The 26802-nt window shown below is 37.9% G+C and overlaps 2 protein-coding genes across 3 annotated transcripts in view; one reads left to right on the top strand and one right to left on the bottom strand.

Moving 5' to 3' along the window:
* Positions 1–26683, bottom strand: part of LOC127427139 (translational activator of cytochrome c oxidase 1) — a 27172-nt gene extending 489 nt beyond the window's left edge. Inside the window, exons 1-6 of one of the 2 annotated variants that reach the window (XM_051674555.1) lie at positions 26548–26683; positions 26138–26382; positions 19535–19641; positions 14286–14416; positions 13865–14027; positions 1–1013 (exon numbers count right to left, since the gene is read on the bottom strand). The exon at positions 1–1013 is cut by the window's left edge and continues 488 nt beyond it. In XM_051674555.1, the coding sequence (XP_051530515.1) occupies positions 798–1013; positions 13865–14027; positions 14286–14416; positions 19535–19641; positions 26138–26357 (837 nt within the window). In that variant the 5' untranslated portion in view covers positions 26358–26382; positions 26548–26683 and the 3' untranslated portion in view covers positions 1–797. The remainder of the gene's footprint in view (positions 1014–13864; positions 14028–14285; positions 14417–19534; positions 19642–26137; positions 26383–26547) is intronic. The other variant, XM_051674557.1, reaches the window with a different exon arrangement.
* The window catches only part of LOC127427138 (uncharacterized), a 43810-nt gene continuing 42557 nt past the window's right edge, over positions 25550–26802 (top strand). Inside the window, exon 1 of the mRNA XM_051674554.1 lies at positions 25550–25581. The gene's annotated coding sequence lies outside the window, so the exon portion shown is untranslated. The remainder of the gene's footprint in view (positions 25582–26802) is intronic.

Raw genomic sequence — 26802 nt, 5'->3', positions numbered from 1 at the left:
CTTGTTTTAGAAACAACACTGCATAAGATATTTAGGTTTTTCAGAGAATGTATTTTTAACGTGTATTTTGTCTTACTATACTGGCAGAGTTTTTATAGTCAAAACAAGTAAAAAAAAATCTACCAGTGCTGAAGAAGTAATCCAAAGTATTTAGAATACGTTACTGACCTCGGGTAATCTAACAAAATACATTACAAATTACATTTTACAGCATGTATTCTGTAATCTGTAGTGAAATACATTTCAAAAGTAATCCTCCCAAACCAGCATACATATACATATATATATATTTATATATATGTTTACTTTCTGCCCACTGCCATCAAGTTTGGGCACCTCAGCTATAGAGTTTGTGCTAGAGACCTCAAATTTTGTCTGGGGGCTCTTCATACACACTCCTATCAGTGTGCCAAATGTAATAATTTTCCTATGTACAGTTCATAGGACTGCCATAGACTTCCAGCCAGAATTTGTGCATGCTAACATAATTTAATAAAAGAAGTTCATAATGACAATGTTCAAAATGCTTTTTAAGATTCAAAGGTTTGATCTCCACTCATTTTGACAAGTATGACTAACATGAATTGTATTAACTCTTTATTGGCATTATGATGTATCGTCAGGGTGCAATAAGGCATGTCAATCAAGCATTTACCATCACAAAAAAATCAATTTAAAATCCAAATGAATTTCAGCAGATCCATTTTATCACGATCCTGCTTTGCTCTTAAAGCACATAAATCTACTGTGTAATCAGTCCTTTTCTGTTTGTCCTTCCAGTTGTCAATCGATTAGTTCTAACCCAAGTTCTGTGCCTGGATATTATCCCATACTCGCACCACATCAGGGCAGTCATTGAGTGCCTCCAGCAGGGTGGATGCTGTCTCGAGCTGACTCCGAGTTAAGAGCGATGGACTATGAGAAACAAATTCCAAACCAGCTGAAAGTGTGTGAACTCCCAGATTTTCAAGAGCACTCCGCACAGCCTTCATCGATGCCATATCACAGATAAACTAAAATAAACAAAATGGTAGTTATTAGTTTTTCTCTGTCTCTTTGGCTCAATTCTTGAATGAGAATTATTTTTTCCAAATCTCAAGTCTCTGAACAATTAGATTCTTGTTCACACCAGATTTTAATTTCTTATTCATTTAAGCAAATTGGACATGTTTTGGCACGTGTGCAAGAGTAAGTACAATTGTCTACAATTTGCACAATAACTAAATGCACATGGTTTGCTGATCAAAACTGATGAGTTGATTCTCAGTGAAATTGTCATACTCTTCAGAACTTCAAAACATTCTTTCATTGTGTGAGCCATCACATGCAAAATAATCCATTAAATGATCAAATTCTGTTAGACAAGTATACTCCATAAATATCTATGACATGGAATAATTTTTTTTTTTTTGCATGGATGTCATTTTGTGGCAATTTTCTTATGACTTTACATGTAAGAAATGTGTAAAAATGGACATGTAAATGTGAATTTTCTGTTTACATGTAAGACATTGCTACAAAAATAAATTTACTGTATACATACAAATGTGCATATCCTTTTCTGTGTACTACTATATTGACTTTTTCCAGCAAACTTTTACCTACTATTGAAATCGGTATCTAAAAATCTCAGTGTGATACACAATAACATTCAGCTAGACAAAACTGGCATTCTTGTATAGTACAGTAAGCAGTCAGTGTACAAAAATTACATTTGTATATAACAAACATTACCAGGGTTGACTGCCATGGTGAAAAAACATCTAAACATTTTGACCAGTACAGCTCACACAATGACAAAAAAACGTTTCATTTTGGTGGCACTGGCCAATTTACTGACACAATAACTAGGTTTTGAAGCATGAATTAAATGCTTTGGGTGAGTTACTACATTTTGCAGACATGCAATAGAATTGTGATGTCCCATAAAACAGTTGTGACAATTGCACTTACAGTTTAGAAAATGTTAAGACTGTTTCAAAAAATGAGCCAAAAGCTATCCCATGATAATATCAAACAACACATTTACATAGAGATTTTGCATGTACTGTAACATTTCACATAAACCTCAAATTGGCAATAATATGAAGTATTTAAAACAATAATGGACAAGGTTGTACACAATTCAAATGCCTTTTAAATTCCAATTCAATTCCTGAATTTGAATTGAGGTTGCAAACTGGATGCAGAGTTGGAATTCAAATTTGAATTTAAAGTAGAATGAAAACCCAACAGATGCTTTACACTGACATCTGTAAGATGCAAGTTACACCTGTCTTGTGCTGCCGTTTTCTGATGTGTATGAGAAACATTAAACAACAAACGGCCAAAAATCAGAACAAAACGGTGCCATTCACTACCTGGATAAATTATAACGCCTGTTTTACGCCGCATGCTGAAGCGGAGCATATTTTTCCGGCAGTTAACAAATTTGGGTATTTACATTGGAAGCAGGAGCAGCATGGCAGTGCTAGGCAGAAGCTATGCAGAAGCTGCAGTGAAGTTTTAGTTTAGTTTGCATCAACCCTGGGTTTTAAGTACCATGAAATTAGGTTGGCCTTTACCTTTGTTCATCGCCACAGTAACTTACATTATATGGCTAACCTGCTCCGTGGCAGGTTTTGGTCTGTGTAACAGATCGCAAACAGATATTGAACCAATCAGCTGAGAGTAAAGTGACATCTCTGATGCAATGAAGTCACTCCCCTGTCTCTCTTAAAGCGTACTTTACAGAAAACAATCGTAAAAATCTATCAAATCATCTTATTCTTCTAAATATACATTTTCAGCAAAACAAGTCTTGTAATTTATTTAAATTCACTATAATTGTTTTCTCATATACCTACTCTAGCCATAAAATATAAAATATCTATGAAAATAAAAATATAATTATAATATTAGGTTATCTATAAAACAGCTAGTAGATGGATTAAAAAAATACCTGCCAATAATGATTGATTTTAAAACATTAAATCACTCCACAAGATGGCTATAGAAATGGAAGAATGCCACCCAAAACCATTACAGTATTTCACCTGAAGTCCAATATGAGCGGTAAACAAAATACGTCTTTAAAAAAATATATACAAATATGTCTTATTGCATACCAATTATTGCACACAGTTGGCTACAGTAGGCTTTTCTGAGTGCTCACTTTAATTATTCAATACTAACCTATTTTAATTTATAATAGTATTAAATGATGCTAAGCTTTCAGTTTAAATGAATATAAAATATGAATACATATTTTAAATAAAGTTTTAAAATGAATAAGCCTGTTCTTGTTCACTTACGCATTGACATATCAGCTGTTTTATATTATTTAGCACATTCAGAATTTGTTTCCAGCAGTCCTCATGAGCTCTTGCAGCAGCTGCGGTGTTTCTTCTTGATGTGTAAATGTCTTTAATTTCTTTATAATTGTACAGTGATCCCTTGTGCTGTGTAAATGTGTTTTAATTCTTCATGATTTCATGGTGATCTCTTGTGCAATGTAAAAGCATTTTCATTTTTCACATTTTTATAACAATCTCTTGTGCTGTAAAAAAAATTATGTAAATTCTTCATATTTTCATAATGATCGGCGTTTAGCAGAGAGGTAAATCCCGCTGACCCACTCGCGAGAAGTGAATCTGAATCACACTCTCTCTCTCTCTCTCCGTGTTTCACACCATTGGCAGTTTGTTGCAAACTTCACTCATTCATGTGCACGAGTGCGTGAACTAATCTTAAACTCAGGATCAAAGACTGAATTGACAGAGAAAGTTGATCAGCAGCACATTGGTACCAATTAAGCCTGACTGGATTGGTTTGGTTTTGTCCCTCTGGTCTCAGGCTTTAGGATACCCATATACATAGCCGCATGCTAACAGCTGTGGTAAATAAATGCATGTGACAGTACATGTGGTCTGTAAATTAAGAACTCAACCTCAGTCTTGCATTGACGATGGATGACATAAGACTGACTGTGGAGAAACTAAGTGCTCTATTATCCTCAACTTACTTTTTATAAGGATTAATTAACAAAAGAAAAAGTGGGAGTCACGTGACACTATGCGAGTGGAAGCAGCCTAGAGGTGAGCTCTGCTTCACTTTGCTACAAATATCCTTTTAATCAATATTACTTGGTGAGACCTGAATTAGTTTTTATTGTTAAACTGTGCTGGGAGTGTAGGAGAATTCGAAATCATCGGCCTAGGGGGACATTAAAAAGCATTTATGGGGGCCTGGGTAGCTCAGCGAGTAAAGACGCTGACTACCACCCCTTGAGTTTGCGAGTTCGAATCCCAGTGCATGCTGAGTGACTCCAGCCAGGTCTCCTAAGCAACCAAATTGGCACCGTTGTTAGGGAGGGTAGTCACATGGGGTAACCTCCTCGTGGTCGCTATAATGTGGTTCACTCTCGGTTGGGGCGTGAAGCCTCCACATGCGCTATGTCTCCGCGGTAATGCGCTCAACAAGCCATGTGATAAGATGCACAGGTTGACGGTCTCAGACGCGGAGGCAACTGAGATTCGTCCTCCGCTACCCGGCGTAGAGTCACTACGCCACCAGGAAGACAATTCCAAACTGGGGAGAAAAATGGGAGACAATAAATAAAAAATAAAAAACATTTACGGTCGCACACGTCTGACACCTCTCATGATCAAGATGGCGGGGGCCCGGTGGGGAATGACATCATGCCTCATGATGGATGTCAAGACATTGCGAACATTTATGCAGCACTAACAAAAGTCTCGACTGACATGGAGGGCCTTGTGGAAATACATCGAGCAACCACATCTGTGGAGGCAAAATTTTCCACCCTGATCACAAGAATAGATGAGGTTGAAAAGCGAATTGAGTTTCTGGAAGTGGCCGAGACTAACCCACCGGCCATCAAAACTGATTTGGATCAGGTGTGGGAAAAATGAGAGGATATGGAAAATTTAAGCAGATGTAATAATGTTTGTTTCGTTGGAATCCCAAATGGAAAGGAAGGTCAAGATACGTTCAAGTTCTTGGATGGGCTCATCCCGAATTTGTTTAACACAGCGGGTCATCATTTTGAAATAGAGCGTGCGCACAGAGCTCTCAGTCAGCTTCTCAAAGCAGGTGACAGGCCCTGATCCATTCTGGCAAGATTCTTGCAGTCGGCAGAATCTTTGTTTTACATGCAGCGAGGAATAAAGGCAAGTTGTGCTGGGAGGATTACATCATTATGGTTTTTCCAGACTTCGCCAGAGCTACACAAGCAAAACGGGATAAATTCAAAAAGTGTAAGAAGTTACTTCACCAACAGGATATGAAATTTGCTTTGCTTTACCCAGCTAAGCTGAGAATTGATGCCAAGGATGGATGCAAGACTTTCACATGCCCACAACAAGCTATGGCCTTCATTAAACCAATGAAGTGAGTGGGTAACTTTGCCTGCACGGAATAAACAATATAGACTAAGCATCAAACACTTTGCTGTCTGAGAGTTTGTTATTCTGTTTGTTGCCCACTGTCTGTCTCTCTCACTCTACTTTTTTTTCTCTCCCTTTATTGACTTATTGTTGAGTTTATCTGTTCATTTTGTGGGTTCGATGTTGTTGTTTACTGGAACCTATTTCATTGAAAACTTTTATGTGCAGTTCAATGGTATGGTTTCAGAAAAAAAAAAAAAAACACCGCAATGAAGTAATTTGTAGCAATAGTGTTGCAGAAAATCTCGCGTGCATGCATGGAAAATTTCTGGGGGATGGACACCCGTTGAGACTGCACGAGGTTGAAGTGCATATTTTTTCTATTCTGTGGGTTATTAAGGATTTATGGTTACATCAATACTGGATAGTGGTCTATATAATATTTGCATGTAAAAATGTCACACTATAATATGTAACATTTTTCTCTCCAAGTGGAATGTTAATGGGCTGGGGCACCATATAAAAAGAAGGAAGGTTGTATCTTTTCTTAAGTGTAAAAAATATGATATAGTGGAGTCACGTGACACCATGCGAGGAGCGGACGTGTAAACGGCGAGCTCTGTGCACTTTGCTAGTTTTTAATTCTTTATGTCATAAACCGGTGAGATTCAATACACTCTGCTATACATATCTGTTCTTTGAAGTCAACATGGCAAAGACATCAAAATCCTCGGGCTCTGGAGATATTAAAAGACACTTATTGCTCAAGCTGATACCTCAGATGGGCCCGCAGACCAGGGACTCGGTTTGTATGGTGCGGCAGGAGAAATTTATCGGCAACTGGTGAGCATGTCTGTGATGCTGATGAAGGTTGTTGCTGATTAGAGGACCTTGCTGTTATACGTCGATCGATTACTTCGATGGAAACAAAATTCTCTGAGTTGGTTACAAGAATCGGGGACGTCGAGAGACGGATTGATTATCTGGAGTCATCGAAGAGGGAATTAGCTGCTAACCCGACCAAGATAGATTTGGAACACGTTTGGGGAAAAACTGGAGGATTTGGAGAATTGTTGGAATTCCTGAGCATGAAGAAGGCAGAGATATGGTGAAATTCCTAGACAAGCTCGCAGATCCGCTGAGGGAGACAGGCCCAGATAAATTCTGGTCAAATTTCTGAGATCATCCGATAAAGATCTCGTGTTGCATGAGGCGAGGAGCAAAGGAAAGCTTTCTTGGAAGAATCACAGCATTTTCTTGTTCCCAGACTTGTGAATTCGACAAGAGAGAAACGTGATCGATTCAAGGAATGCAAGAATCTCTTACATCATCGGAAGATTGCTTTTGCACTGATGTTTCTGGCCAAACTGAGAACAGATACTAAGGATGACCGCAAAATATTTACATGCCCACAGCAAGCATTGTCTTTCATAGAGACAGTGGGGTGAGTAAGCCATTTGGTGATTTTCATGTGGCCCCCGAGTGAGCTCGTCTCGCTGAGCATACACTCTACTGTCTGAGGAAGCATTTTGTTTCTTTTTGTGTTGGCTACACCTAGAAGCTGGAGTTTGTTTTGTGGAATAACACTCCTTTAAGAAACTCTTGCATCGACGGAGGGTCGCTTTTGCACTGATGTTTCCGGCCAAATCAAGAATAGATACTAAGGATGGCCGCAAAATATTTACATGCCCACAACAAGCGATGTTTTTCATAAAATCGATAGACTGAGGAAGTCATAGTGTTTCTCATGCTGCCTCCAAGTGAGCTTGTCTCGCTGAAAATACACTTGACCGTCCGAGGAAACTGGGTGCCTGTGCTGTTTCTTTTTGTGCTGGTTCCGCTAGCCGGCGGCTGGAGTTGGTTTTTTGGAATAACACTCCTTCGGGACAGTTGTGGATGAGTCTGCCCGTTCTTTGTGCTTGTGCCTCCTGTTGGCTGGAGTTTGTTTTGTGGAGTATTTTTTGTAGGACATTGGAAGGATTAGGTCATCTGCTGCACTCATGAACAGCCAGCTCACTGAACATTTGTTTGACTGTCCGAGGAACTAAACGGAATTGTTTTTTTTGTTTTTTTTGTGCTGGTTCCATTGGAGACTGGAGTTTGTTATGTGGAGGAACACACCTTTGATACAGTTTTGTGAATGAATCTTCATGTTATCTGTGTTTATTCTGCTTATTGGCTGGAGTTTGTTTTATAGATTATTTTCTGTTATGTAATTCTGTCTCACAGAATTTGTATAGAAGCACCGGACTTGAGCAATCCGACGGCAAAGTTGTCGCGGGGGCTCTCGTAGGCGTACATGGACTGTTTGAGTTTATAGAGATGGACGCTGTTTGGCACTGTCATGCGCGGGGTTAATAAGCACGTTTTTCTTTTTTCTGTTTGTTTGGTTCGGGGTCTGACTATTGCACTAATGTTGGAATGTGGTCTTTATAATTTTATTTTTGACACACAATCTATTTTTTCTGATATGTCAAAATGTCAGATGTTAATATGAGTGGATTATCTCTCTCCACGTGGAATGTGAATGGGTTGGGTCACCCCAAAAAAAGAAGGAAGGTTATTTCTTTTCTTAAAATGTAAGAAATTTTATATAGTGTTTCTTCAAGAAATCCATCTTCCCCCGCCGGAATCTGAAACATTTGGGAAGATATGGGGTGGACATGTTTTCTTTAGTGCTGGCTCAAGTAAGAGTATGGGAGTCATTACATTGTAGAAGTAAACATCTACAATTCAAATGTCTCAAACAGATTAAAGATAAATTAAGAAGAGTCATTATTGTTTTAGCAGAAATTCATGGGCAAAGTTTGATTTTGGCTAATATTTATGCACCTAACGCTGATGACCAGGGCTTTTTTATAGATCTTGAAGGGATGTTGCAAGCCGCTGGCACCCCTCATGATATATAATATTATGCCGGATCAAACAGTATGCCTCATTCATCAAAAAATCCAAAGCACGAGAACTCGTGGAGTTGGAAGGGAATATTAAAAATGCAGAGGCAGAGCTGAAGCGCCGAATGTCGTCTGATGGCCTCAGAGAATTGACCCAACTGAAATACAGATACAGTGGGGGAAATAAGTATTGAATGCATCATAATTTTTTTCAGTATATATATATTTTAATGAGGCTTTTCACATGAAATTTTCACCAGACATCAGTATTAACTCAAGAAATCCGCAAATGTAAAGAATTCACAACATTAAAGTCCATAAATAAAATTATGTGTAATAAAGTGGAATGACACAGGAAAAAAAGTATTGAACACACTAAATTAAATTTATTTAATACTTAGTGGAGAAGCCCTTGTTTGTAATGACAGCTTCAAGACGCTTCCTGTATGAAGAAATTAATCGGCCGCAGTATTCAGGTATGATTTTGGCCTATTCTTCTAAACATATTGTCTTTAAATCTTGAAGATTCCGGGGGGCCCTCTTGTGAACCTTGATCTTTAGCTCTTTCCACAAATGTTCAATTGGATTCAAATCAAGTGACTGACTGGGCCATTCTAACACCTTGATTTTTTTTCTCTGAAACCAATTGAGAGTTTCCTTTGCTGTATGCTTTGGATCGTTGTCCTGCTGGAAGGTCCACCCACATCTCATCTTGACGCATTCAATACTTATTTCGCCCACTGTATAATACTATTTTGTCACGGAAGGTGGAGTTTTGGCTATTCAGGGCAAGACAGTCATACTTTGAGTCGGGGGACAAAGCAGGGAAACTTTTGGCTAGATATATAAAGCAGAGAGAGTCTTTTTCTACCATTCCCTCAGTGAAATCTGCTGGTGGTGAAATATTTACCTCAGCCATTGATATTAATAATGCTTTTAAAAAATTCTATCTTGTTCTTTATAGTTCCACATCTTTGTCCACCGATGAAGGTATCAGAAACTTTGTGGAACCATTAGAACTCCCTAAACTGGTGACTGAGCAACTGGATCTTGATTCTGAGATAACCTTGGAGGAGCTTGGCGAGGTAATCAAGGCCTTGCCTACAGGCAAGGCTCCGGGGCCAGATGGCATTGCCAGTTTTTTAGATCTTATGCTACAGAACTGGCTCCACTTTTGTTAGAAGTTTATATGGAATCATTAAAGAATGGAAAGCTTCCGTCAACCATGACATAAGCCCGGATCAGTCTGATTCTTAAAAAAGACAAAGATCCAAGTGAGTGTAAGAGTTACCATCCAATTTCCCTGATCCAGCTAAACGTTAAAAATGTGTCAAGTGAAGTTATGACATCTCTTATACATATAGATCAGGTGGGTTTATTCGGGGCCACAGCTCTTCTGATAACATCAGGTGTCTAATCAATATCATGTGGTCAGTGGCGAATGAGCAGACTCCGGTCGCTGCCATTTCACTTGACGCTGAAAAGGCGTTTGATATGGTATAATGGGATTATCTTTTTAAGATTTTGGAAATACATGGGTTCGGGAAGACTTTTAGTGGATGGATTAAGTTACTTTATAGACACCCGGTAGTGGCGGTACAAACAAATGGATTCATTTTTGATTATTTTACTCTGGACAGGGGAATTCAGCAGGGTTGCCCTCTTTCCCCATTATTGGTCTGTCTTGGCCTGGAACCATTAGCAGCCGCGATAAGAAGGGAAGATGATTTTCCAGGGGTGATGGTGGGAGGTATGGCACATAAGCTTTTGCTTTACACAGATGATATTTTATTATTCATCTCCAACCCCACTAGATCTATGCCTTGCCTCCACAGAATTATTAATATATTTTCTAATTTCTCAGGATACGAAGTCAACTGGTCTAAATCCGAAGCTTTGGCTTTGACAGCGTACTGCCCAGTAAAGGCTTTTCAGCCGGGCGCTTTCCAGTGGCCCAAACAGGGCATTCAATATTTGGGCATTTTATTCCCCATAAATGTGTGTGATTTTATTTAGAGTTTATTTTGACCCCTTAATAAAACGTTTTTTGAATGATGTGGACAGGTGGGCTTCATTACATTTATTTATGATTGGGAAGGTCAATGTTATTAAAATGAATTGTATTCCAAAATTCAACTACCTGCTACAATCTCTACCTGAAGATGTACTCTTATTTTAAGGAATTTGATAGCATAGCGAAGTCCTTCATTTGGAATTGGAAGCATCCCAGATTACATTTCAATAAGTTACATAGGCTGGTTGACAAAGGTGGGCTAGGCCTACCCAAGACTTTGTTTTATTATTATGCATTCGGTCTCAGACATTTGGCTCATTGGTCGCTTCCACCTGAGAGAGTCCCTTCCTGGTTTGGTATTGAACAGAAAGTTCTTGCCCTTATTTCACCATTGCAAAGCCTTTCTATTAAACTAACCGGAGAAGTTAAGTCACACCCCGTTATCTCGCATTTGCACGCGGTATGGACAAAAGAGTCCAGAGTGTTTAATTCAGACATTTATTTAAATGTTGCCTCGAGCATATGGCTAAACCCAAAATTATGTATTAATAAGTCCCCTTTCTGCTGGTCAGAGTGGATTGTGTGGGAGGTTAATACGCTCGGTGACCTATATGAGAGTGGAGAATTAAGATCGTTTGAAAATATGGTCCATCATTTCAGGATTCCCAGATCTCAGTTCTTTAGGTATTTACAGCTGCGCCACCTGCTCTGTACTATTTTTGGGAGTAGCATACACCCCCCTAAAGGGGCAGATACTCTAGAAGTGGTGATTACTGCTTTTGGAAAAGGTCATGAGGCATCAGTGTATTACTCGCTGTTAATTCAGAGTCTGGGGGACGGAGCTTCAACTTCTCTCAAGAGATTATGGGAGAGAGATTTAAATTGGTATAGAGGGAGTGTGGGCTAGGATTCTAAAAAACGTCAAGTCTACATCTAGAGATTCAAGGGTGCGCTGATGCAATTTTAGATTTTGCATCGAATATATTGGACACCCTCTAGATTGTATAGACTTGGTCTTAAAGACACACCCACCTGCAGGTGATGCAATTCAGAAGACGGGGACACAACCCATGTTTTTTGGGGATGTGTTAAGATACAAGATTTTTGGTTGAGGGTTCAGAGATTTATGTGTGACATATTGGACACACAATTTTTATTTTGCCCCAGACTTTGCATCTTAGGCGATGGGGCGGTCATTAATTTTGGGGATAGCCACTTAAAAAGTTGGGTCCTAGCCGGAGTGATGGTTGGCAGACAAATTATTCTTAGGGGGTGGAAGATGGCACCCTTGTTTCGGGAGTGGTGCGGGGAGATGGGCAGGGTGGCAGCATTTGAAGAGGTGATTTTTTTAGAAGGTTGGGGAAATGGGATTTGTTTAATAGGAAGTGGGGTGGATATTTGGCTTTTTTGGAGGGTTCTCAGGGAGGGGCAGTGGAGAAGGATTTTGAATTTTTAGTTTGATGTGTATGTGCATTCTTGTTTTTTGAAATTATATTTTTTTAGGTAAAAAAAAAAAATTATAATTGTAAGTGACCACTGTAGTGCGTGTTTGTGTTGGGGGAAGGGGGTTAATTTATATAACTGATTCCGTATTTTATGTTGTGTTTATCTGTCTTGTGGATGGAATTAATAATAAATAAATAAATAAATAAATATGATAGTGTTCCTTCAAGAAACGCACCTTTCTTCACAGGAAGCTGAAAAACTTGATGGGCATGGTGTGGGCATGTGTTTTGCAGTGCTGGTTCGAGTAAGAGCAGGGTAGTCATCACATTGATAAGTTAAGTATTTACAATTTAAATGTCTCCAACAGATTAAAGATAATTTAGGAAGCGTCATTATTGTTTTGGCTGAAATACAGGGGCAAAATCTTATTTTGGGTAATATTTATTGCAGCTGGGATCATCCATGATATGGTTTTGGGTGGAGACTTCAATCTTTTAATTGATCCAGTTCTTGATCATAGTGATGCAAAAGTGAGTAGACCCTTTAGAGCAACGTTGCCACTTCAGAGGATATGTAAAATCATGGTCTTACAGACACTGAGACTTCTGAATCCATCAGGGAGGGACTACACCTTTTTTCATCAGTTCATAAGATTTACTCTAGAATAGATTTATTTTTTTTTTTTAATTTTATATCCAAGTCACTTATTCTATTTGCTACTAAATGCTCAATTGGGAATTTTAGTTTCTGATCATGCTTTGGTGTGTTTAGAGATGATGCCGCATATAGAGAAAAGAAAATCATATAGATGGTGCTTTAATATATCCCTTCTACAGGACCCAGCATTTTAACAAATGTTAAAGACAGAAGTTAATGTTTATGTAGAAACCAATTGGTCCTCAGTGTCCTCTGTGGGAGTGGCACGGGGGGCACTTAAGGCAGTTCTTAGGGGGTGGATCATACAACATGCCTCATTCATTAAAAAAAGATCAAAGCACAGAAATTCATGGAATTGGAAAAGAGTATTAAAAGTGCTGAAACAGAGCTGATGAGCCGAATGTCATCCAATGGTCTTAGAGAGTTGACTCAGCTAAAATATAGATACAATACTATTTTGTCACAGAAGGTGGAGTTTTGCTTATTCAGGGCAAGACAGATATACTTTGAGTTGGGGGACAAGGCAGGGAACTTCTTGCCAGATACATAAAACAGAGAGAGCTTTTTTTCCACCATTCCTTCAGTGAAGTCTTCTGGAGGCAATATATTTACTTCTGCCATAGACATTAATAAGGCCTTTAAAGAATTCCATTTCAATCTTAATAGTTCCACGTCTTCATCTACCGAGAAGGATATTATCGATTGCAAAACAACATTCAGGCTCATTGTCCTCCCCTTCCACTAAATGATGATGTTTGTAATGAGCAGAACTTATTTTGCTGGCTGTTACTACATGAAATAATTCTACAAGACTACATTAGGTTACAACAAACATCATGTAACATACTTATTGATAAGTATTACAAACTTGATTGTCATGAAATCATGTTTACAAAAATAATTTTTCTGATCGGTCAATTACAATGACGATTGTTTTCCTGTGATATCATTGGTCAGAAAAATAATATATTATCTTATTTTAATATATATTTTTAACTATACATTATGTATTGTTAATGTAATGCAGTTGTCATCCAGACCATAGCTGAGACAATCGTGAATGAGCGCATGGTGACGTGGTACGTTACTTTTCTCAGCACTGACGGCAATGAACCGGATGGACCATTCACAGTCCTTTGTAATTACAGGATAGGCATTTAGATTACACAGGGCATCTATGCATTTGTATCTCAGATACCAATCTTTGGAATGAACAGATTTAAACAAGCATAATTTTTCATGTACCTAATGTCTCTAGTAGGACAAAAACTTCTTAAGATATGAATGCGCCCCAACGGAACTGAATTTTTTGAATATGAATTTCCTTAACTTCCTCTTGCTCATTCCAAATCAACATTCTGTGGTACTTAGCCAATTCAATTAAAATTCTAACTCATGAAATTAAAGGGAGCAGATCCTCATAATCTGGATTTTGCCTAACCCCGCAAAAAAAAGTGTGCTGACACCTGTAATGTGGGTCTCTCCTCCTCATCCTCGGACTCTTGCACATCTTCAGCTCCTGCCTCAATGGCCAGTTCTAGAGCATTCTCAGAGGAGATCCCATCTCTGGATGCTGATACAACACCTTTCCTTACAAAGTTACGCTGTGCTCCTTCACACAGTGTCCCCCTGTGGACAAAGAGAAAAGCAATAGATTGACTTGGTGGCAAAGTAACATACAAACATGTCACTTGTCACATGTGAGTACTTCTGTGTTAATTATGTAGAGTATCTTCAAGAGCATTATATTCATAGGTTATATTATCTTTCCTGAGACTTTATTATACATTAAAAAAGTTCAAATAATCTTATACTTAAGTAATATAGATTAAGTAAAACTGATTTCGCTTGGATATTTAAGTTTTTTGCTAACTCATCAATACTAACCCATGTTTCATCATGATACGTTTTATTTCTTGATGTGATCGTGTGTTGTTGTCAGTCAAAACCTCAATAAGTAATGTGCAGCCTCCAGGCCCTCTAGCCTCATAAAGATACTGTGCACCTGGCTTTGACTTCTGTTAAAGAAGGAAAAAGACAAAAATAGTGTCATTTATTGCTATTTTTTATCTCATCAATGCACGATTAAAGGAATGGTTAAATGAACAACATAGCATCATAAAAGTAGTTCATATGACTCATGTGCTATATGACAGCTTTGTGTGAGTAACAAACCAAAATTTAAGTCTGTATCCTCTAAAATTCCTCTGCAGGTCTCAACTCTCATTCTTCAATCCGCATATCCAAACTGGAAAGTGTGTTCACTTATGACACACGAGAATCAATGCAGTTTTGGCGTCAAAGTATAACTTCAGAAAACGTATATAGCGCACATGTTGTATGGACTACGTTTTATCACATTTTATGGTATTTTTTTGTTCTCTTTGGAGCTTAACAGCGATGGTCATTATGAACTGTTATTGTATGGAAAAGAGATGCATGAAGATGCTTCAAAATCTCTAATTTTGTGTTCCACAGAAGAAAAAAAGATGAACTTTTCCTTTTAATCTTGTTGAAACATAATCCCTAATTATTTAGACTAATTTATGAAAGACATAAATCCATTAGGGATGCTCCGATCAGGATTTTCACAGCTGATACGATTATAAATTTTCTTGTCATCTGATGAACCACTAACATACTAATCCTGACCACTTAACCTTTATCAAGAGCTGTCATAACTGATTATATGTAAGCTTTCTGTTCACTGTCACTATTAACTGAATTTCCCTGCTGGTAATGCCATAGTTGCTGTCTACTACTGACAGAAGCACTGTTGGTTAATTAATAATCAAATGTAAAAAATGTAAGTTTTTTATTTTTTTAATAGGCCTTTAAAACAAATAAGCTTACACAGAATATTCTCTATTGACCTGTTTCAGTGACATCACTTCTTCCTCTCAGTGGCCATATTTGTGACCATCAGCGGTAGGAAGCAATAGAATGAAAAAAACTGCAAGAAAAACATCACAAAATTGCTCTAGATCAAGTTCCAAGAAAAGTATACAGGTCTAAGGTCAGCCAAAATGTTGCCAAATTTTACTTTCACAGACACATAAGTATATTTTATCCACGATTCATCTCCGTACACAGGCGAGTACACCCATCTACTGGTACATCACCCTAAACATCTCTCATTCAAAGGTGACAAATGTTTTTGTGTTGTTTTCTGGTCTGATTTGGTCACAGTATTACAAAACATTTGTGATGATCCCGAATGTATAAATGTAAGAGCTTTATAAACCAAAAAGGGACTTATAAACATATAAGAAGAATTTGAAAATAAATTATGAACTTAATAGATAACAAGTAAAGAGAAGACAGTACGGGGAGGATATACTGTATGATCCCTCTTTCTTGACCCCGTTAAAAATCTGGCTGTGGCATTTTCAACATTCTGTAAATGTGATAAGGCAGACTGAAACAGGCCAGTGTACAAAGAACTACAATATTTCAACCGTGATGTGATGAGAGCATGGATCACAATTTCCAGGGCAGGGTTGCACCAGCTGTGCACAAGTTCTCACGTAAGTTAGTGCTTAATTTGGTTGCACCACCTGTTCTTAAGGCAAGACTTAACTAGTAGGTCGTAAGCTCTCCGTAAAGTAATGCGTAGTCACATATGACATTTACCTGCATTGATCCAATAAGTAGCCTTCAAATTTGTACACAGAAGTATTAAAAAGCTGTGTACTGCAGTTTTATCTCGTTACGGTTGATGTTCAAACCTAGCATTTGCTCACGTAACAGTCAGCTGTAATAAATTAAATCCCCATTAAAATACGATACGTAATAAAAGTACATTTGATAAATAGCATATTTGCCCTGTAAAAATAACAATAAATAGGAACTGTATCTAAAATAAATAAGAGGTGATAAATAAATACTAATACAACAGGCTAATACAAACATTTATTCATTTTAATATTTTATATATTTTGTGTATGTTGGCACTTGACACCGGGCGATGCATCCTGAAAACGGCACTGTTAGATCGGTTTCATGCTGAAGGGCTGTTTAAAAGTACTTTTTTTTTCTCTCTTGTAAATGTAAACGAGTGTAAATGCCAACATCATCATATACAGGTGCATCTCAATAAATTAGAATGTCGTGGAAAAGTTCATTTATTTCAGTAATTCAACTCAAATTGTGAAACTCGTGTATTAAATAAATTCAATGCACACAGACTGAAGTAGTTTAAGTCTTTGGTTCTTTTAATTGTGATGATTTTGGCTCACATTTAACAAAAACCCACCAATTCACTATCTCAAAAAATTAGAATATGGTGACATGCCAATCAGCTAATCAACTCAAAACACCTGCAAAGGTTTCCTTAGCCTTCAAAATGGCCTCTCAGTTTGGTTCACTAGGCTACACAATCATGGGAAGACTGCTGATCTGACAGTTGTCCAGAAGACAATCATTGACACCCTTCACAAGGAGGGTAAGCCACAAACATTCATTGCCAAAGAAGCTGGCTGTTCACAGAGTGCTGTATCCAAGCATGTTAACAGAAAGTTGAGTGGAAGGAAAAAGTGTGGAAGAAAAAGATGCACAACCAACCGAGAGAACCGCAGCCTTATGATTGTCAAGCAAAATCGATTCAAGAATTTGGGTGAACTTCACAAGGAATGGACTGAGGCTGAGGTCAAGGCATCAAGAGCCACCACACACAGACATGTCAAGGCTACAGTTTGGCTACAGACATTTGGCTACAGTTGTCGTATTCCTCTTGTTAAGCCACTCCTGAACCACAGACAACGTCAGAGGCGTCTTACCTGGGCTAAGGAGAAGAAGAACTGGATTGTTGCCCAGTGTTCCAAAGTCCTCTTTTCAGATGAGAGCAAGTTTTATATTTCATTTGGAAACCAAGGTCCTAGAGTCTGGAGGAAGGGTGGAGAAGCTCATAGCCCAAATTGCTTGAAGTCCAGTGTTAAGTTTCCACAGTTTGTGATGATTTGGGGTGCAATGTCATCTGCTGGTGTTGGTCCATTGTGTTTTTTGAAAACCAAAGTCACTGCACCCGTTTACCAAGAAATTTTGGAGCACTTCATGCTTCCTTCTGCTGACCAGCTTTTTAAAGATGCTGATTTCATTTTCCAGCAGGATTTGGCACCTGCCCACACTGCCAAAAGCACCAAAAGTTGGTCAAATGACCATGGTGTTGGTGTGCTTGACTGGCCAGCAAACTCACCAGACCTGAACCCCATAGAGAATCTATGGGGTATTGTCAAGAGGAAAATGAGAAACAAGAGACCAAAAAATGCAGATGAGCTGAAGGCCACTGTCAAAGAAACCTGGGCTTCCATACCACCTCAGCAGTGCCACAAACTGATCACCTCCATGTCATGCCGAATTGAGGCAGTAATTAAAGCAAAAGGAGCCCCTACCGAGTACATATACAGTAAATGAACATACTTTCCAGAAGGCCAACAATTCACTAAAAATGTTTTTTTTTTATTGGTCTTATGATGTATTCTAATTTTTTGAGATAGTGAATTGGTGGGTTTTTGTTAAATGTGAGCCAAAATCATCACAATTAAAAGAACCAAAGACTTAAACTACTTCAGTCTGTGTGCATTGAATTTATTTAATACACGAGTTTCACAATTTGAGTTGAATTACTGAAATAAATGAACTTTTCCACGACATTCTAATTTATTGAGATGCACCTGTATGTCGAAAGGATTGAAGCCTGTCACGCAAAACATGAGCTCATTGATGTCATTAAATGAGTCTGCTTTTTTATTCCATCAGTTACTCCTGGTCAGAGGCTTCCGTAAATATTTAGTTTATACGTAGGGTTACGTCCTACATAAATTTAATGGTGCAACGCTCAAATATTTAGTAGTGCGTAAATTGTGACTTAGTTCCCATTTACGCCACAACTAGGCAACTTACGTATAGCTGGTGCAACCGGCCCCAGGTCTTTAGAGAGAAACTGTTTTAATTTTGCAATGGACTTCAAGTGAAAGAAACTTCCCTTAATTACAGCACTAATCTGTTTATCAAAAAGTAGTGAGGAGTCAAAAATGACTCTTTTGAAATGCTTAGATATGTTGGAGGAAAGAGGATCTAACTGGGCTTCAAGGGCAGCGAAGGACATGGGAGAGCCTTAAAATTATAACTTCAGTTTTACTCAAATTTAACTGCAAAAAGTTATTTACCATTTGATGTCCTCGAGGCATTGAAAGAGATTAACAAAAGAGCAGCTACTGTCTGGCATAACTGATTGTATCCAACTCGATTAGGTTATATAAATATAACTGACATATGTTCAGATAACTGGCATGTCTGAATAAATGAGCAAATAGCTACATCGCTTTATTGCTATTTGACTGGCGAAATTTAGCCGTGTCACTCGAAAGATATAACTTTATTGAAAGAAAAATAACATTTAGGCTCTGTTAAGTAAACAGCAGTATCACTTTTCAAGATTTATAAATAGAAACAGAAATAAAGACCATATCACAGCACGCGCAGGTTTCCCCATGCTGTTTTGGGTGTGAAACGCCATATACTGTACACAAGCTTTTCATAACCGCCATTCCTTTCATACACTGTTCTTAACTGCTGAATCAAGTTTGTCCTTAAACATTCTGCCAATGCTCCACACACTCTCATGATGAAATGAGAGTAGGCATTTTCCAAACTGCAGTTTTGTGCCCTTAAGGGCACTACGGGAAGGGGACGCCACTCGAAGGTTCGTTCCAAACTAAAGTAAGAATTTTTTTTTTTTTTTTTACGAAGAGCCCTTTTACAAGATTATTAGATAAGGGTACATTCAAACAGTACTTTCATGCTCCCTTCAGGGTGCCCACATCAAGAGATCTGTCCATCGAAGTGAGTAGAGCATAGGGATGATCACTTTCATTTGGAATTCACCCAGTGATGTTGATAGCTGAAGTCTTATAGAGCTGCGTGCGTCTTTTGCGACATGGGTGACCAGTTTATGCAAACAGCCAAATTATGAGACCACCGATCAATTTACAAAAAGTGAATATCGACCGATACCAATCAGTGGCCGATCAATCCCTAAAATCCATGAATGTAGGAGTTTTCAATTACAAGATGGCAAGTTTCATTAGTAGTAGATATTAGTAGTTGTAGTAGAAGACAATGGAAATTTATCTTACGGCTCCTTTTATAGCTCCCTCTACAGTGGCTTTGGGTAGATTTTTGTTCCGACACTGCTCTAAAAGTTGTGCCAGTGCAATATTAAATTCTGGATTGGGTCCGCCCTCTGAAATTAAATAGCACAGGTTCTTGTCAGCATACATACTCATAACAATATAACTGTACTAGTGGTGGTACCATGGTAGAGTTAAGGTGTAAGACGGTAATACTATGATACATAGTACATCATGGTACTAAATGATTGCCTTATTCATATTCTACCAAATGAACACAATAAAAATACAATATTATACATAAATATTTAATGTTCACTGCAAGCCTAAACATAATAATGCTTAGATTTTTGAATGCTTGTGAATCCCCTTGTAGTATGAATATAAATTTCATAACTTGTACAATTTTGATCAAGCAATGGTTCACAATTTTACGCATGTACGCATTGCATACACAGTACTGCCATGGAACAAGGTGATATGGTATTACCTAGGGGTGTAAATCGCTAAGTTTCATCATGATACGATCTTGTATCGATTCTCTTAGCCAGCGATCCGATGTTTGCGAATATCTCAAAGTCTGCCGCGATACGATTTCGATTCAGGGGCCTGCGATCGATATTACGATTTTATTTTCCTGTTTTACACAATTACATTTATGTCAAAACTGCAACCAAAATATGATTAGAATATTTTAATGAGTTCTCTGAAAAGTGCAAAACCAGTATCCACACTGGGACATCCACAACAAAATAAGGTACTTCAGTTAATACAGAAACTAATATAAAAAATTAAGTCATACAATCATACAATAATGATCATCAATCGTTTGATAACAGCTCATTGCTTTAAGGAATGAGCTAAACACTACAGTGACGCAAATCTTTCAATCCAAAATACATACACACGACTGGAGAGTATTTGCTATAATTGTTTTCTCTTGACTACATCTTCCATGGTTGTATTGAAAAAATCGGTTACAATTTACAGTGATAAAGTTAGTAATGGTGTTGATGTAAAGATGTGAAAGGTCTTGTAATTGATGTTGGTGCAGCAGGACAGGCATTTTTTTCTATCCCTTATCAGTGCTGTTCACCATATTGGGGCTCTTTAGCCATTTGTCATGGTTGAATTGCTCCAACATGTATTAAAAGCGAAAATTTGCATGCAGAATTCAAATGTGTCGCATGCGCCACAATATTAGCGAGGTTAAGATTTTTTTTTGTTTTTGATATTCCAGACATATAAACGGCAATAAATCTTAAACGGCTTAGAAAATATTTATTACTGTAAAACATTGAAAGCTAATAATATTCTTCAAGCTTGTTTTCGTTATTTTCACTCGATATGAGAGCATTTGCCTGCAAAAGCTGTGGCAATGTGAGTTACCCCGGGAAGAGTTCCTCTAGTCTCAGCGGAAAGTAAGGGACCGTGGAAAAAGTGAAATTTTCACTTTTTTTTTCTTTTTTTTTTTGTAATAGCTTGGTGTGTGAACTGCATGTCCAATATAAACCTCCTTTTTGTAATAGCTTTTTTCTTAAAGGACATCAATGAATATCACTCAATAGAGGACAGTGCGCAACTTTCACAACCTTTCATTTTTACACCTAGTGGTTGAATCGGTAACTGCATGTCCAAAATCACCTTTTTATAATAGCTTTTTTGTTGAAGGAGATAGAGACACGAAACCAACGTCATTCAATAGAGGACAGTGTACAACTTTCACAACCATTCGCTTTACCCTAGTGGTTGTATAGGGAACTGCATTTCCAAAATCACCTTTCTTTTTGTAATAGTTTTTTTGTTGAAGGGGATAAACACGAAACCAACGTCATTCAATAGACGAGGACAGTACGCAACTTTCACAACCATTTTATTTTTACCCCTAGTGGTTGAATAGGGAACTGCACACCCAAAATTAAGTTTCATTTTGTAATAGCTTTTTTATTGAAAAATATAGAAGCACGAAACAAAAATTCTTTTTGTAATAGCTTTTTTGTTGGAGATAGAGACACAAAACCAATGTCATTCAATAGAGTAGGACAGTGCGCAACTTTCACAACCTTTTGTTTTACCCCTAGTGGTTGAATAGGGAACTGCATGTCCAAAATCACCTTTCTTTTTGTAATAGCTTTTTGTTGAAGGAGACAAGAGACACGAAACCAACGCCATTCAATAGAGGAGGACAGTGTGCAACTTTAACAACCTTTCGTTTTACCCCTAGTGGTTCACTCAGCGGCCATCTTTGGAACACTCCCGGGGAGCTATTTTTCTATGTAAACAAGCGACATGCCAGTGCAGCTCCTATCTACTTAAATGGGGAAAGACCGAAATCTCCAAAACAGTGGGTCTAGATTATGATCAAAGAACATTTCTCAAATCAGCAGTAAAACCTGACTATACTGGTATAATAAATTGGGGTTCTTTACCTCAGATTGTTTAAAAAAAAAAAAAAAAACTAAATTTTCCCATCTTGTTTAATTAATGCACACGCACGTTCTTGAGTTGACTGACAGGCGATGTCTATATCTAAAAGGTGACTGGCTCTTTTACTTGAAGGCAGAACTTCCGTTCTACATCTGTTGACCTTTAGGCATTCCAATTTCTCCCATTCATTTTAACAGAAGTGACTCTTAAATGACTATAAAGAGACTCTCGGCTTGCAAACCACACAAACCTAAACGCCTCCTAAAGCAGAGTGCATGATTTATGTTCACTTCCTGGTAACTATTGTGAAGCAGAGACTGCAGTTAGAAGACGCTTCTTTATCCCTTGTCTGTACATGTGTCTGAAATTGTGGCATGTCAGCACTTTAAAACATGCCAAAAATATACAAAATTAACAAAAAGTTAAATCTAAAAATTCTGTTTAATAAATGTCTTATCAAATGATCCTCTGGAGAGCACTCTCCAAAAACTTGCCAAATAAATTCATAACAAAACTCCATGAATTTTTAAACAATTAAATGAATAAAACCTCAATATATTTAAATTGTATTAATTTATTTTTTATAAAACTTACTAAATTCAATTTGAAAGAATTTTGTTTGTTTGAGTGAATGAAATTCTATCCATTTATCAACCTAAATAATGTTTAAGACAACTTTACATATCCATTAACAAAACACAGCAAAAGGTAATAAACTGCTGTACTCACAATTAGAACAACTGAACGCACCGAGTGCTGGTGTTAAAACTTGTCTTGAGGACCGCATCTCTCCACTTATGTATGCATTTTTTAGTTACATCATTTACATCATTCATTCATCCTTATCCTAGGTAAAATCCTTTTCTTAAATCCATTTCCTTCTTTTAGCCTTTGAGCCTCTGATGGAATTACATAGCAGAAAACATTTTTCTAATTAGGTAAAGAGAGCAGTTAATTGGCCAGACAGTGTAACTCCTGTCCCCACCTTTCACCTGAAATGTTCAATTACTACAAATAGTTTAAGGATTAATTTGCTTTATTTAATTTATTTTGCAATTTTGTTGAAAATGTAGGCTTGCAAAAAAAAAAAAAAAAAAAAAAAAAGGTAAAGCACATTTAAAAGATAATAACTAAATTATAAAAAATTGTTTAAATACAACATTTTGACAGAGGGGGCACAGTTGTCTGGCTGAGGGGGCACTGCTAAAACTAAAACTAAAATGACCATTAAAAAGTAATTTATTGTTATTCAATGTTATGTCAAGAACAGCTCTAATAAACTAAAACAAACGACAGTACATCATTATTTTACGACATAAAGGTCAGTCAAACTGGAAAATTGCAACTACTTTAGGAGTATCTTCAAGTGCAGTTGCCTAATCCATAAAGTGCTGTTATTAAGCTCTCATGAGGACCGCCACAGGAAAGTAACATCCTGAGTTAAACCTGCTGCAGAGGATAAGCTCATTAGATTTACCTGCCTCAGAAATCTTAAATTAAATGGATTTCAACAAAAATAAATGTTCCAGAGTTAAAGAGCAATGGACATTAGACCAGTGGAAATCTGTACTTTGGTCAGATGAGTCCAAAGGTCAAAGATGATTTAGGATCCAACCGCCTTGTGTTAGTGAGAGACAGAGTAGGTGAAGGTATGATCTCTGTATGTGTGGTTCACAACTTAAAGCATGGAGTAGGAGGTGTGATGATGTGAGGGTGATTTTCTGTTGACACGGTCAGTGAATATATTTAAAATTCAAGGCACACTAGGCCAGTGAGGCTACCACAGCATTATGCAGCAAAACGCCATCACATCTGGTTTGTGCTTAGTGGGTCTATAATTTATTTTTCAACAGGACAATGATGCAAAACACAACTCTAGGCTGTGTAAAGGCTAATTGGGCCTTAGGAGAGTGAAGGAGGGCTGCATTAGATGACCTGGCCTCTACAATCACCTGAACTCCAACTAATTGAAGATCATCTGGGATGAGTTGTACAGCAAAAATGACAGAATAACAAGATTGTGCAATGCTATAATCATGGCAATGGGTGGCTACTCAGAAGAATAAAAAATATAAAATATATTTGGATGTCTTTCAAAGGTCACTTTTTGCTACTACATGATTACATATGTGTTATATCATAGGTTTATGCATTCAATATTATTGTACAACGTAGAAAATATTAAAAATAAATATAATATAATAATGATTATTATTGTCCAAACCTTTGACTGGTACTGTATATTGTTTTACATTTTGCACAAACATTCTTAACTCCACCATACTGTATGCTAAAGGTATCAGTCATTTGAAATGCTCACTGTCCTCCTATTACAAAAAGAAAGTTAATTTCGGGTGTGCAGTTCCCTATTAAACCACTAGGGGTAAATCAAATGGTTGTGAAAGTTGCGCACTGTCCTCTATTGAAAAACGTTGGTTCCCTGTCTGTCACTCACTCGATGTTGTGTCGATGTAGTGACACTAGGGGTTCGCTCTTGAGAGCCCCAATCACCTTTGCTTAAAATAGAAAAGGCCAATGAGAATTGGCGAGTGGAATTTGCATGCCACGCTCCACCCCAGACATACGGGTATAAAAGGAGATGGCGTGCACCACTCGTTCAGATTTTTTCTTTGGAGCTGAATGCATGTATTATGTTCGTCCTATCACCTACGCTTACGCTGCTGGATTTATGGTGTATATCAGCGGTCACCCTCACACGGTCGAGTGTTGTGCTTCCCCTGGGTGCTTCGGCGGCCGAGTCCACAGGTGCTAAAAGAGTATATATCTAAAAGAGTATATTTTCTACTAAAAGAGCTCGTCTGGTTTACTGGTGTAACCCCTGTTCCCTGATGGAGGGAACGAGACGTTGTGTCCCTCCTGCTGCAGCACTGAACCGGCCGCTGACATGGCCGGGACTCTCTATCGGCTCCTCAGCATAAATCTGAATGAGTGGTGCATGCCATCTCCTTTTATACCTGTATGTCCGGGGCGGAGAGTGGCATGCAAATTCCCCTCGCCAATTCTCTTTGACCTTTTCTATTTTAAACAAAGTTGATTGGGGCTCTCAAGATCGAACCCCTAGTGTCACTACATCCACACAATGTCTCATTCCCTCCATCAGGAAACAGGGGTTACACCAGTAACCCAGAAGTTTCGTGCCTCTATCTCCTTCAACAAAAAAGGTATTACAAAAAGAAAGGTAATTTTGGGCGTGCAATTCCCTATTCAACCACTAGGGGTAAAACAAATGGTTGTGAATATTGCGCACTGTCCTCTATTGAATGACGTTGGTTTCGTGTCTCTATCTCCTTCAACAAAAAAGCTATTACAAAAAGAAAGGTGATTTTGGACATACAGTACCCTATTCAACCACTAGGGGTAAAAACGAAAGGTTGTGAAAGTTGCGCACTGTCCTCTATTGAGTGACATTCATTGATGTCCTTTAACAAAAAAAGCTATTACAAAAAGAAGGTTTATATTGGACACGCAGTTCACACACCAAGCTATTACAAAAAAAAGAAAAAAAAAAAAAAGAAAGAAAGAAAAAAAAATGTTGGGGGGTGGGGGGTTTGCACTTTCTTAACGGTCCCTTACTTACAGCTGAGACAGGAGGACCTCTTCCCGGGGTAAGTCACATTGCGGCGGCTTTTACTGGCAAATGCTCATAATATCAAGTGAAAATAATGAAAACAAGCTTGAAGAATATTATTAGCTTTCCATGTTTTACAGTAATACTATTTTACAAATTATTTTCTAAGCCGTTTAAGAGTTATCGCCGTTTATCGCTGAATATGTCTGGAATATCAAAACACCAATCTTAAACTCGTTGCTTCGGAGCGCACATCCGTGTCCCACATCATGAGAAGCATATTTAGTGCTTATAAAGCGAGACAAATATTATAAGGTTGCTGCATGGCATGACGGAAATTCGTACGGAAGTGGCTGGCATTAGAACGTTAAAACAAAGGTGCATCTTTAAAAAATAAAAATAAATAAATAAATAAAACATCGACCTTTACACGTTGTATCGATGACATCGCATCGTTGGTTAAATGATCTATGGATTGTTACACCCCTAGTATTACCATGATAAACGTGCAGCTACTACTTTTATTTATTGCCAGAAGGCTTATCTTAACATTTATAATCAAATCATATTAATTAGTAGGCATATGCATTTACCTCGGACTGCAATCCTTATCATCATGGTGTACTTTGCAATCATCCGGGCTCGAGCCGCATCTTTAGGTATCTTAATGTCCTTCACTTTGGACCATTTGTTGTGTCCTGCCCACAGCGCAGGGTTTGAGTGCAGTGTTCTGCAGGAATGGAGGGCTGGATACTGACAGCTCTGAACCACAGCAGACACTCTCGCTGTCAGTCTGAAAGCCCTCTGCATCATCTCGCCTAACAGCGTCCTTCACTCACTAAATAGACAGCACGCGTAGGCATGTAAGTGTGCTGCGAGAATGACTTTGGTTAAGTCTTACAGTCTTAAGCCTCTAACATTCAGAGTTTTCACTAAGATGATTTTAATACTTCGACAATACATTTCCGGGCATAAATTAATATATTTCGTGCATGATACTTACGAAATAAAAAACAACGAAATTGTCCAATTTTACCATAGTTATTTCACAACCCAGTGCTTCTTTATCCAGGACGAACGCTATAGAGAGCAACACCACCTTTTTCTTCTTCTGTTTTATTGGCGGATCGCAACTTCACATTGCATTACCGCCTCCTGCTGTTAGCATGGACCAGAAACTCTTATTATTATTATTATATATATATATATATACAGGTGCATCTCAATAAATTAGAATGTCGTGGAAAAGTTCATTTAT

Source organism: Myxocyprinus asiaticus, chromosome 36, assembly GCF_019703515.2.
Source record: "Myxocyprinus asiaticus isolate MX2 ecotype Aquarium Trade chromosome 36, UBuf_Myxa_2, whole genome shotgun sequence".
In the NCBI taxonomy this organism is placed as follows: domain Eukaryota; kingdom Metazoa; phylum Chordata; class Actinopteri; order Cypriniformes; family Catostomidae; genus Myxocyprinus; species Myxocyprinus asiaticus.
The sequence above is the reverse complement of the archived record's forward strand: the minus strand, read 5'-3'. Positions and strand labels throughout refer to the sequence as shown.